At 46.0% G+C, this 12,500-nt stretch overlaps 2 protein-coding genes across 3 annotated transcripts in view; one reads left to right on the forward strand and one right to left on the reverse strand.

The window, feature by feature from the left end:
- timm23b (translocase of inner mitochondrial membrane 23 homolog b (yeast)) overlaps positions 1-1,726 on the reverse strand; it is an 8,830-nt gene extending 7,104 nt beyond the window's left edge. The window contains exons 1-4 of one of the 2 annotated variants that reach the window (XM_080849232.1): positions 1,389-1,726; positions 1,177-1,229; positions 710-803; positions 102-186 (exon numbers count right to left, since the gene is read on the reverse strand). In XM_080849232.1, the coding sequence (XP_080705358.1) occupies positions 102-186; positions 710-803; positions 1,177-1,229; positions 1,389-1,488 (332 nt within the window). In that variant the 5' untranslated portion in view covers positions 1,489-1,726. Of the gene's footprint in view, positions 1-101; positions 187-709; positions 804-1,176; positions 1,236-1,388 lie in introns of both variants that reach the window. The other variant, XM_080849231.1, reaches the window with a different exon arrangement.
- A 514-nt stretch (positions 1,727-2,240) lies between these two features.
- LOC308373641 (uncharacterized protein) lies at positions 2,241-5,825 on the forward strand. Its single transcript, XM_080849223.1, has 2 exons — positions 2,241-2,427; positions 4,097-5,825. The coding sequence occupies exon 2, from the start codon at positions 4,219-4,221 to the stop codon at positions 5,818-5,820; it is 1,602 nt and encodes a 533-aa protein (XP_080705349.1). The 5' UTR covers positions 2,241-2,427; positions 4,097-4,218; the 3' UTR covers positions 5,821-5,825.
- The last annotated feature ends 6,675 nt before the right edge of the window (positions 5,826-12,500 follow it).

Raw genomic sequence — 12,500 nt, forward strand, 5'->3', positions numbered from 1 at the left:
TGGACCATAACATAATGTTGAAAAAGTGAATGGGTCCGAATACTTTCTGAATGCAATGCATATTTACAAACCCAGCACCCTAACAAACGTCTGAAACTCACTGCACATTCCGAGGCTTGGACCAGGCCATGTCTTTGGTCTCGGACAGCCCCGAACGGAGTCCATTCAACGCTCCAAACACTGCACCTGTGTGGGACACACACACACACACACACACACACACACACACACACACACACACACACACACACACACACACAGAGATATGCTGTCTCATATGGATTCATGGAAGTAATTTACAACTTGACTGAGACAGATCACTGCAGCTCTTTAGTGTTTTAGTGTTACTACCACAGTGATACACCTCTGATAGAGCCCTGGAAGAACCCAAATACACAAAGCAAGCTTTGACAGTTCAAGGGGTCATCAAATGGGATCTAGAGTCCCTGAGTTCCTGAAAATAATGTTTTAGCATTTAATGGTTACTCTCTGGAGAGAAGGTGAAGAACCTTTCTTAGAACATTCTACAAGAGGGCTGCTTCACGCCGAAAAGTTTCCAAACCAGTACCTCTAGGGTTTGACAATTAATACCTGAGACATTACACTAACAATCCACAAGGTGATCCTGGGTAAAAACCCTTCAGGTTCCATCCAAAGAGGGCTTCTCGCTATCCCTGTGTGTGGAGCTGAGAGAGGCTCTCCTCTTCACCTGTGATGCAGCAGCTGCCAATGGTGAAGAATGCCAACTCAAAGCGCCCTCTGGTCTTATTGGCACCAGTGGGCAGGATGAACTCATCAGTGTCCTACAGGATAGGGGGCAAAAGATGAGAGTCCACCCTGGAACTGCACTGGCCCTGATCCTGGCAAACATCCAACTGCATACAGGCTCCAGAGACAACTGCCATGACAAAACCTTCCACACTCTGACCACAATCAATCTTAAGGCACAGACACAAGCATTACATGTTACACTTCCTTAAAAGTACAGAAGTGTTATATTTCATACTAACGGAGCAAATGTATTTTTATTTGATTAGTTGTCTGTTTACAGAATCAGAATCAGAATCATGTTTATTGGCCAAGTACATTTTCATATACAAGGAATTTGTTGTGGTGTTTAGTTGCTCTCAATGTACTTTAACTGAAAATGTGCAATATATCACAACAGTAACTTACATGCAAAAGGTATCGTGGATCAACGTTCAGATATGGCGACAAGGGACTCATGCCTGTTACTGAGGGGAAATCCAATCAGTCAGAGCATAGGGATGAAAACAAACGTTTTACTCAATTGTTATCATTGACAAGATAATTGTAACTATTAGAGCAGGCATCGCCTATAAGTTCTACAGTTGAATATGAAGTCAATAAGCCATAGTAAGTCTTACATGGAACACCAGCTAGATCCGTGTTGGAGTAGCCCGGTGTCGTCCCCCTGAGGCCGTCTTTGGACCCTCCTGGCGATGATCCTGGTGTATTATCATCCATGCTGATGTGGTTATGTTTCTGTCGGATAGTTAATTAGCAAACTAGCCTACTAACTGTTAGCACTATTCTGTTCTAGCACTGTTCCAATTACTTACCAGCTCAATTACTATTATTAGTGTCATTCAGACACTTTGGTTAATCTATTCCGGTAACCTAAAGCTCGGCCATCAAGGTAACAAGGTCAAGATAAAACAAGCTGATCGACCGTTCCCTTGCAGCAAGGGAAATCTTTTCAATTGTGCAGATACAAATTATATGCTAAACGGTAACGTTAAAGTTATCCTAGCCACCGAATAACTTTGGTTGCTAGCTAAAACATGGATTTCAAATAGAAAATAACATACCATTGAACTTGTAGGTATAATCTCATACAGTATTTGGGAAAGCTATATGCTGACACAGCCAGATGTCTGCCTGACATGTTAAGGCTAATATATTTCAAACATATCTGACTGCCGTAAAGCAGTTGCAACATTAAGCACCAACAGACCTGGCGCTGATCATCATCCATGCATTTAAATAACACCAATGTTCTTGTTATAGAAGTCAGTAATATGAATACATGTCCAACTGTATAGCCACCAAAGCATACACTGTTAAAAAAATGAGGGTTTTGTCAATATTATTAAGGTGATCAAGTATTTACAGCAGTACTTACGACAGCACGCGCATGCTTGTTTTACCTTTGGCTGAATGCCCAATGACAAAGCAGCGCGAGCTGGCGCTGAAGATCCCTATGGTATACGGAAAAACTGGTGGCTGTTCAGGCCTTTGTGTCGATTTTTGTATGTATGTTTTAAAATCAGCGGAGAAACACTAGGGCCGCAAAGAATTGATATTCGCGAAGACATCGGTTATGATCTGGCAGAGGTGCGGCAAAACCGAAACGACATAGATTTCTTCGAGGGCCAAGACAACAAATTTAAGGGCAGAACCACGGTAATTACAACGAATTTGTGGATTCTAGTTCTCAAGGTGCCAAATGTCGTGAAATCGCTCAACCTTTTACAGTAATCTTCCAAGCATCTTGTCAGATTCTCCGAGGGGAATTGTTAACTAGATGCCACAGCGACAGCGTTCGGTCCCCGAATTCGTGATGAGTGTATTCATCCCAGCACGCTGGCTTGATGGAGAAACGTTTACCTTTCACGACAAATAAAGATTTGATTTTTTACATACATTTATAGTAGATCGGCTTAGTCTAGTCAAGATGGAAGTTCCTATTCCTAGTCGGCTGTGTTTCCTTGTTATCCGGTGGGTGTAACAAAGAACCTTCATGCCAAATTTAACTACAAGAATGCCGTAATTTGTTGCAGACTGTTTCTCACAACCCAGTCAGCGTCAGCAAGAAGCTAACCAAATGGTTAGATTCGTGAATTGATACGTTTGTGAACACCAGTTTATCAAATAGACCTATCCATTAATGGTTCTTTAACAGATCTGTGTACCATTGAGTTGCATTTACACGAGTCGGAATACTGGAAGTTTTGCGGGTAATGAATTTGGCGGTTGGCTTGCACTGGTGTGTCGTTGGGGATTGACGGATGAGTGCATGGTGGTAGGCTACATTGTCAGTGTGTGATGATGAGCGCAAATTTATGGCGGGCCGATTGAATTGAGGCCCTATTATATCTCGCCAGCCAGCTTATGACGAGTGCCTCTTCCGTTTCTTGCCGCGACAAGGTCAGTGTCTTTCATCCGAGACCAATTATTTCGCCGATCATATTCACTTGTACGTGTATTTAATATATTTTACTAGATGCCGAGTTGTTTTTCTCTAATGTAAGCAGTTTGTGACGTGGATTGTAATGTTCGCGGCCTCGGCTACAACAGCCCTTTTAATCCTTTCCCAGAATGCATTGTGCCTGTCTCGGGTCTTGTAATGTTGTATTTCCTGTTTATCGGTGCATTGCTTTGTCTGATGAATTTTGATCCTAAATACATCGGATATGTGACATATTGTGCAATTCCATACGAAGGTGAGTGGATTAATAAGAATTATATGTGCGATTTGTTTTACGAAGAGTGCCGGGACAAGACACGGAAAACCCGCATGCATCCAGTTTGTACGTCGCATCATCCCGCCTATGAGGAAACTGCTGCCGTTTACCTCATACGGGAGGCTCTCATGAATTATTTTGATTCAGGAAAATGTTGCAGTGTGGTTTAGTAGACTTAGGGCTTATTGATGGCGAGAATACGTTTATATTTTCGATCGACGTACGATCTAAAGGATTCCGTTGACTTATATGCTTCATTTGAGTGGCGGTTTAATGTAGGTCATGGTGTTTTTCGTCTGCACTTCTGTGTCTAGTCGACAAGAATCGAATCCCAAAAGAGATTGATATTGTGTTACGAATGCCTTGCTCACGAAGAACAAATTCATTGAGTAGCTTAGTTCATCGTGAAATATTCCTCCGGGTACCCCTTACGAAATTTCCAAATGTGCGTGGGAGGGACCTAAATATTAACCTGTAATATTGAGTGAAACATTAATTGTACCGTGACGTTAAACTGCTAAAATGTGTTTGAAATATTTCAAATTAAGTAACACGTTTTTATCACTTGTAACGTTTTCTTTTTCTGATGTTTGTCTTTCCTTCTCCAGAGCATTGTGCATTTTGGCCCAGGTAGCTGTGCGGAGGAGGACACCCCTACACAATCTCACACATAGACACACACGCAGACACACACACCCGGAGGCCCTGTGGCTAGTGCTTGGCCGGCCTGATGGAAGACGCAGAGACGGAGCTGACGTCGTCAGAGCCCGAGGCCTTGGGCGCGGACTTCATCACAGTGGAGCTGGACACCCAGCCCATTGAGTACGTGGTCAAGTGGGCAGAGGTTGGCTCCAAGTTCACCATCTCCTGCGTGAAGAAGGACTCCGAGGAGGGCTTTGTGCCTGGGGAGGTGAAGCCAGAGCCCGACGAGAACTTCTTCGCCCAGTACGAGTCAGTCTACCCCGAATGTATAGTAGAGGAGAGTGTGGAGGTGCCTCAGCCTGAGGACGAGGAGGACCCTGACGACACCCACAGCGACTCAGATGACCAGACCGAGCCTGGCAGCAGCCAGTTGGGCCACGAGGAGGGAGACGAAGAGGTGCTGCCACCACCCCGATGGAGAGGAGGAGGAGGAGGTGGAGGTGGCGGAGGAAGGAGCGGCACTCGTGCGCCTAAAGGAAGTGGCTCTCACGCCTGCCATGTGTGCGGTAAGTGCTACAGCCACTCCTCCAGCCTCTCACGCCACGTGCAGACGCACGGCAGGGGTGGAGCCAAGGCCATTGCTGCCGCAGCTGCAGCAGCCGCCGCAGCAGCAGCAGCCGCCGCCGCCAATCAGCACAAGGAGGAGTACGGCAAGGCAGGCGAGGGCAAGAAGACGCTGGTGTGCAACGTGTGCGGCGTGCGTTGCAACGGGAAGCGCTTGCTGGCCATCCACAAGAAGAGCCACAAGGCCAAGAGACTGCACACGTGCAACCTGTGCGGCAAGCACTTCAACCACAGCTCCAGCCTCTCACGCCACCGCCTCATCCACAAGGGCAAGTCCCGACCTGGCGGGGGAACCGGCGCCAGGGGCCCCCGTGGCGCCCCCCTGGCCCTGCCCGAGCTCAGCCTTGGCCCTTCCAGCATGGGCAATCCTAAGAAGAGGCGCGGGCGCCGAGGGGCTGGGGTGACCGTCAATGTAGGAGGGGAGAAGCAGTACCAGTGCACGCAGTGCGACAAGGTCTTCAGGAACTCCACAGCGCTCTCCAAACACCAGGTGGCGCACGTGAGGCAGCTGCTCAACTCCTACACGCAGGACAGCAAGGACCCCCTGGCCAAGTCCTCCGACCTCAAGATCCGCCTCAAGCTCTGCTCGCGGGACAAACCCAACTACTACACCCTCTGCAAGAAGAACAAGCGCTCCAAGGCAGCGGCTCGGGCGCGTCTGGCAGCCGCCACGGCAGCAGCGGCGGCGGCAGCAGCAGCAGGGCGGTCCCGGAGCCCCGACCCCGATCGTCCGTACGCATGCCTCCACTGCGACAAGCGCTTCAGCAACACATCAAGCCTGGCGCGCCACGAGCACAGCCACGCTGGCGAGAAGCAGTACACCTGCGGCATCTGCCGTAAGAGCTTCGTGCGTCTGTCCAACCTGAAGCAGCACCAGCAGACGCACGCTTCCGGAAAGCTCTACTCCTGCCTGCACTGCGGCAAAACTTTTGTTCACTCCTCCAGCTTTTCGCGGCACAAGAAGGTGCACTCGGGCGAACGGGCATGCCTGTCAGGGGGCAAACAGCGCCAGAGGAACCGCGCCACCATTGACGAGACCGCTCCCCTTGAGTCGGACTCAGAGTGAGAGGAGAACTCCCCCCCCCCCCCCCCAACCCCCTGAAACACTCACCCAGCACCCCCCGCCCCGCCCCACCCCACCCCACCCTACCCTCCTTCTCTTCTGCCACTAAGAGTGTTTATGTCGACTGTGGCAACACTGCTGACAGAGTTTAGGAGAGGAAGAAAAGAATGATCCTGTAATTGGCCATTTTTCAGATTTTTTCCCCCCCACTTCGACCCTGCTTGTTTGCTTGTTTATTTTATTTTATTTGTTTTAATTTTTTTTTAGGTTTTGGGACTTGAGTTGGCGTTTTGTGTTTTCATCGTGTATTTGGTACCATATGCGTGCGCATCCTTAAACAAGCGCCTCAATCATACTCTTCATCTCCCCTTCCTCTTTTTTTACATTTCTCATAGCTTATCTTGCGTGTATGCATTGGCCATGGAGCCTTCAATGCAAATTAATATACGTTTATTTTCTTTTTTTGTAGACATTCCCTTCTTTACATGAATGGTTCTGGAAGGTTAATTTATGTTAATTTAAGGGTTGAATTTGAATTTGACTGGTGTGCAGGGAGCTGGTTGTGCCAGGAGACTATATTTCCCCTAAATCGCTCACCCGAACATAAAAAAAGGAAAACTGAAAATAGACAAAAAAAAAATTGAGGGTGTAACTGATGCGTTTATTTATTTTTGATATGTGTCTGAACGCTGCCCCTCAGAATGAAGAACTTTTAGCATTTAACCTTGAGGCTGCCAGAGGTCAAATGCAGCCAGAGATATGAGGCCCGCCGAGGCACAGCCCAGCCCAGATCTGGTCCGGTACCGTGTGCCGTAGACTGTGCTCATCCCAGAAATCCACTGATATGTTCTTAGTGTGTAGCTTCCCGGGCCTAGCACTGTTCTATGTGCAGTTCCGTGCCCTGATTTAGACCAGGTTTACATCCCAAAGTCGAACCATTGGATTCTGGTGGATGTTTCTAATCACTTTTGCTGTTTCTTTGTTTTTTTAGTTTTTTTTTGTCTTGGTCTGATTTTCTGCATCTGTCATTTACAGTTTTTAAGCTAAAACACAAAGGTTTCTCCAGGACTGATTTACAGTAAGGCTTCTCTATCTGTGTGTGTGTATGTATGTGTGTGTGTGTGTGTGTGTGTGTGTGTGTGTGTCGGTTCAAGTTGAATGCGGTTCCTGTTCAGTATAGATCGCTTGATTGGTTTGTATAATTGATCGCCTCCAAAGGCAGGGAAGGAGGCTGTACTGGGAAATAAAAAATGGACAGTTGTGAACCCCACCCCACCACATTAATTTCGCACTTGATCTGAGTCTTCACCAATCCACGTGTCAGATCTTCTCCTGGACTCAAGGTGGTCTCCCCATATCTGCTTATGAAAGAGAATAAAACTTTATTTTCTGGCAGTATGTCAAAATATGAAATCCATTGTACCCACCAGGATTATACAGGACTGAATTTAATACTCAACAAATAGAGAAAATGTGATCATATATAAATATATATATATATTTGTGTGTGCATGATGATTAAACCATGAGAATATACTTGAGAAAACTGCGTTAGTTTTTCCCCATCAGCTGTGTGTGTCAGAGAACCGGAGTAGAGGTGGGACCTCCTGGTGTCTGTGTGGCGGTGCTTATTCAGATGGGTCTCGTGTGGATCAGGCAAGGGATTTCATATTTTCACAAGTGTTGCACTATTGTATGTAAAGATGATAAACAAACAAGCACTACGTAATTATGAAATGGAAGGTGTGACCAGTGTGCTGCACAAGGACCATACTGAGGGGGCGGAGACGAGAAACAACACACATCTGCCCCCATCTGGCCCAGCCCCCTTCCCACCCCACCACCCAGGGAAAAAAAAGATTTGCAAGATTTTATAAAAACTGCAACGCCTCATCACCTGCGGGACTCTCAAGTGCCCATGACAGCTCCTCCTATGTGTGTGCGTGTGTGTATGAGAGAGAGAGAGCGAGTGTGTGAGTGTGTGTCACCAAAGCTTCCCGGAGCCACCGGCTGTTTGTATGCGCAAGACTAATATTCTCGGTTCCACAAAGTCCAGTTCCAGTATCTGCAGAAAGTGTTTTATACTAGTCTAGTCCATGTGTTGGTTCTGTTCCTCGGGTTCTTTCTGTTGTGGTTCTTCCCTTCCTCCAGTGTTCCTCCGTTGTTTTTGTTCAGTCACAGTCGCTCCTCTGTTGGCAGCGCTGTTCACCCGCCCAACCCTTATCCTAACCCTCCCCACTCCCCTCCCCTCCGGATGAAACAGCGCCCCCCTAGCCCCCAGAGAGGTGCACGATTTTGTATTGTGTTTTTCCATTAGAGTACAATTGAGTTCTGTCATGCGTTTTTGTAATAAACCATTGATTGAAGAATGGTGTGACTGTCTGGTGTGTGTGTGTGTGTGTGAGAGATAGCTAGCTGGTTATTCTAAGTTTTTTTTAACTGCACCTCTGTAGTTTTGTTCCTTTCCTAAGCTAAAGTTTTATTGACATGCAAAGCTGGGGGTAGTCTTGGTTACCTTGGTTAGTGATGAAGGAAGCTGTTCTTCAGCGCTCACATGTAATAAGGCACCTTCCTCCACAGACATGCAGACACTGGTTATGTTAAGGGCAGAGTGTACTATGACTTTATTCTTTACTTCATCTCATGGTCAACCCCTTGAGTTTAAAGCTGCAGGATTCAAGCTGAGTTTTGTCTTTGGACTAAGCAGAGGTCCAAGAGGCTGATGCAAAAGTGCCAAGTGTCCACACTATGGATACGTTAGTAGAAAGACAGGACGTCAGTGCTAGGGGTGTAGCCGACATTTTGAACCAGTTATGAGAAGTATATGGTCTAGTCGCCGCCATGGAGGAGCGCTGGGGTGTGGGGCTGGGGGTAAGTGCACAGGCGGTCGGAGGTGTGAGTTGCTCTGTGTGAGTGTCGTCCAAGGCAGTCGGGCCCTTGGTCAGGGTTTCCCACTACTGTTCCAGGGGTCCCAGCCCTGTGTGTGTAAGGAACCTTCTGTCTACAACACCAGAGCTAACACGCACGATACACACACACACACACACACATACAGTAATTATAAAACCCTCAATTGCATGAAGCTGATTTTAGATTATCACAAGCCGGAAAAAGCCTACCTTTGATTAGTTAGAAAGTCTTCATGCTTGCTGTTGAATGGCAGAAAAATGTGCTTGCTGTTTGTTTGAAGATGCCTGATTGACTTGATTGAGAGTAATACGACTTGGAAGTATGTGATCTGTTCAGGGAGGAACTGCACTTACAGCAGTTACATTCCTGCACTGTTTTTTTCTTATGTAAAATAGTATTTATTGTTACACTAGGTCTCTATTGCTCGTAGCTTGACTGTTCTCTCCCTTGAATGGTGCTTTGGACAAAAGCGTCTGCTAAATGACTACATGTAAATGTAAGGTAGCAGGCAAAGGTTGTAGAGCCCTTGAGCAGGGTTGAGAAACTGCCTTGTGGTCATTTCTGTAAATCTGGAGCCATCTGTTGGTTAAGTAGGGGTACTGCTACTCGGGGCCCGGCTGTCCACACCAAGATGGCAGATCTTTCCTGAACTTCAGCCTCACTCACACAGAAGTTGTAACATTCCCAATCATTTATTTTATTATAAAGTATATTTGAGGACTAGTAAAAATGTTACATTCTGTTAGATTATTTGTGTTCTTCTTCTCTTTGTTTCTCCATACTAACTATCTCAATCATCAGTTTGTCTTTCTATGTGACTCTTTAATCCCTGGTTACTCTATAATCCCTGGACAGGATATAGGTTAACCCATTCCCTGCAGACATTCTGTCTTTCTGGTATAAACCATGAACACTGACGTGGTCATACTGTTGACGTGTTGTGACAGGTCAACATTTTCAACAGCAGCAAAATCCAAGCCAGCTAACAGTGACAAAGAGGGAAACTCAGTTCTGCAATTCTGTGGTGGCTTTGTGAAGCTTCACTGGTTCATGAAAATTGTCTCTAGGCTACTCTGTCTGACTCTGACACTGAACCTAATAGTGTAGCAGAATGTTTCTTAATGGGGGGTAAGACACCATTTGACCGTCTTGTTTAAAAAAAAGTTTTATACAAATGTTACATGAAAGGATCCTCTACAAAAAGTGTGCTTGATGGTGAACTTCACAGGAGAAGAGGCAACCAAGCCCCTCCAGACAGGCTGGCTGGAGGATAGGCGATCGGCGACCCTGTGAAACGGACGTTCTCAGAGCCCAGAGATACACTATGAGGGACATTAGACAGACTCAGATGGAAACAGCCACAAAACCTTGCAGTTCCCTTTTTACAGCAAGCAAGCGCTTCCTGTTGCACACAGCACTCTTGCATCACTTGGTCAACATCTTAACACTGATCCCCACAGAGGCAAAGAGTTTTAGATGCTTATTTTTACTACTTTTATATGTTTTGACAGAACTTTGGATTTTAATTTGAACTACTTTAAGTAGTTTGACAAAGAGCTTTAGATATTTATTTTAACTAAGTAAGGGATAATGTATTGTCCGGAGGTCATTCTACAAAAATAATTCCCGACGGGGCGAACAACACCCCGACGCGCAGCGGAGGGTGTTGTTTCGTACCGAAGGGAATTATTTTTGTAGAATGACCGACTGACAATACATTATCCCGCTTATTATACGGGTACTTGCCAAAAACGATAGAAGACATTCCTCCAACATACCTCTTTTTAATGATTTAGGTGCCGTTTCATGTGTCCCGTTTAGAAATAAATAGTTCTTCAAGCAAATAGAACTTTGAAGTTTCAGGTGTTGCATAGCAACCCATTACTTGCTGACTTCAAATTACTCTCTACTGTTGCGTTAAAATGACTGGACTTCTGGCGGAATGATATGAAAGATGTGAATTAGAAGTACAAAACCCGTTGCCAATGACAGCGGTGATTATCTTTGGCAGAGGTCTGCTAGCAGGAATTAATGTATGGGTATGACGTAGGGATGGCCCATTCAAATCAACGGTACTTTTTGGAACGTTCTGAAGAGCCGTATAATAAGTAGTTTTGACAGAACCTCTTTAAGTAGTTTTGACAAAGAGCTTTAGATATTTATTTTAACCACTTTAAGTAGTTTTGACAAAGAGCTTTAAATATTTATTTTAACTACTTTATGTAGTTTTGTCCAAACCATAGCTGTGGGTTTTACAACAATTATGTCCATCTGATGGCAGAGGGAAAATGCAGTGTGGTTCCCAGGGTTCCCACCAAACCATGAAGCCGGTTTCCCAGCTTTGTAGGCATGGCTGTTGGAACGAACTTGTTACATTTGTTTGTGTCTTATGGACTTGCTAGGAGTGTGTGTGTGTGGAATCACTGTCCACCTTGACAGGTGGCTGAAGACCAATTTTGTTAAAGCACATCATATGAATGTCTAAATAATAGATCTTCAGCGAGACAGAATGTGGAGACGCCGATAGCCATGGCAAAACCAGCCCATGGGCTCAGGCTTCCGAAAGAGTGTTCTATCTTAAGCAGAGAGTAGCTGTCTGGAATGGGTCTGCCCTGACAAAGAAGAAGCCTGATTCAGCTAGCATGTGGAGAACTCGGCACAAAGGTCTTTAGTTATGTAGAGCCGTATGGTACCAGATCCTTTAAATTCAGCTGTCTGGGTTATGTATGCTTGCTTCAAAGGTGAAATTTTAAATAATGCTTTAATTGTAACAGTTCATGACCATTGGTTGACAGACATTAATCATGGCGCTTGGATTTGAAAGTCCAGTAGATGGCACTAACACACCATCAGTCTGCCCCCTCGCTCTGCATGGGAACCCCCGCCCACCGCCAGTGGAATGAGGTCATGCATGGATGATCTCATAAAGTTAGAGGGTTACTCACAGGATTTAAGCTAAGCTCTGAGAGGATAATTGATTACTCACCCCGAATATCCACATTACTGCCAATATCGCGCTCCCCTCCATCACAGCCTTAGTGCGGAAATTAAATTCTATTTCGGGACAGGATGTTATCAAACAGCAATTATGTTATCAGATGGGGAGTCGATTAGATAATATAAGGAGAGTTCTTTATTTAAAACTTAAAGTTTGAAACTGGTGTAATAGGCTAAACTTGTGTCCCTACAGTCTTCTCACTGAGTCTGAGCGAGTGAGAGATCAACCAAGTGGAGATTATGCCATCTGTGGTCTGAGACGTGTGCCTGGTTAGGCTACCTGTGGTCTGAGATGTGTGTCTGGTTAGGCTACCTGTGGTCTGAGATGTGTGCCTGGTTAGGCTGTCTGTGGTCTAAGGTGTGTGCGTGGTTAGGCTACCTGTGGTCTGAGATGTGTGTGTGGTTAGGCTACCTGTGGTCTGAGATGTGTGCCTGGTTAGGCTGTCTGTGGTCTAAGGTGTGTGCGTGGTTAGGCTACCTGTGGTCTGAGATGTGTGCCTGGTTAGGCTACCTGTGGTCTGAGATGTGTGCCTGGTTAGGCTATCTGTGGTCTGAGATGTGTGCCTGGTTAGGCTATCTGTGGTCTAAGGTGTGTGCTTGGTTAGGCTACCTGTGGTCTGAGATGTGCGTTTGGCCAAACACATGGTGAGGCAGCAGCGCATATCTGGGCAGCTCTGCTCAGCCGTCTCACTCACTGCTCAGCCGTCTCACTCTCTGCTCAGCCGTCTCACTCTCTGCTTCACTCTCTGCTCAGCCGTCTCACTCTCTGCTTCACT

Source organism: Sprattus sprattus (assembly GCF_963457725.1).
Source record: "Sprattus sprattus genome assembly, chromosome: 12".
In the NCBI taxonomy this organism is placed as follows: domain Eukaryota; kingdom Metazoa; phylum Chordata; class Actinopteri; order Clupeiformes; family Clupeidae; genus Sprattus; species Sprattus sprattus.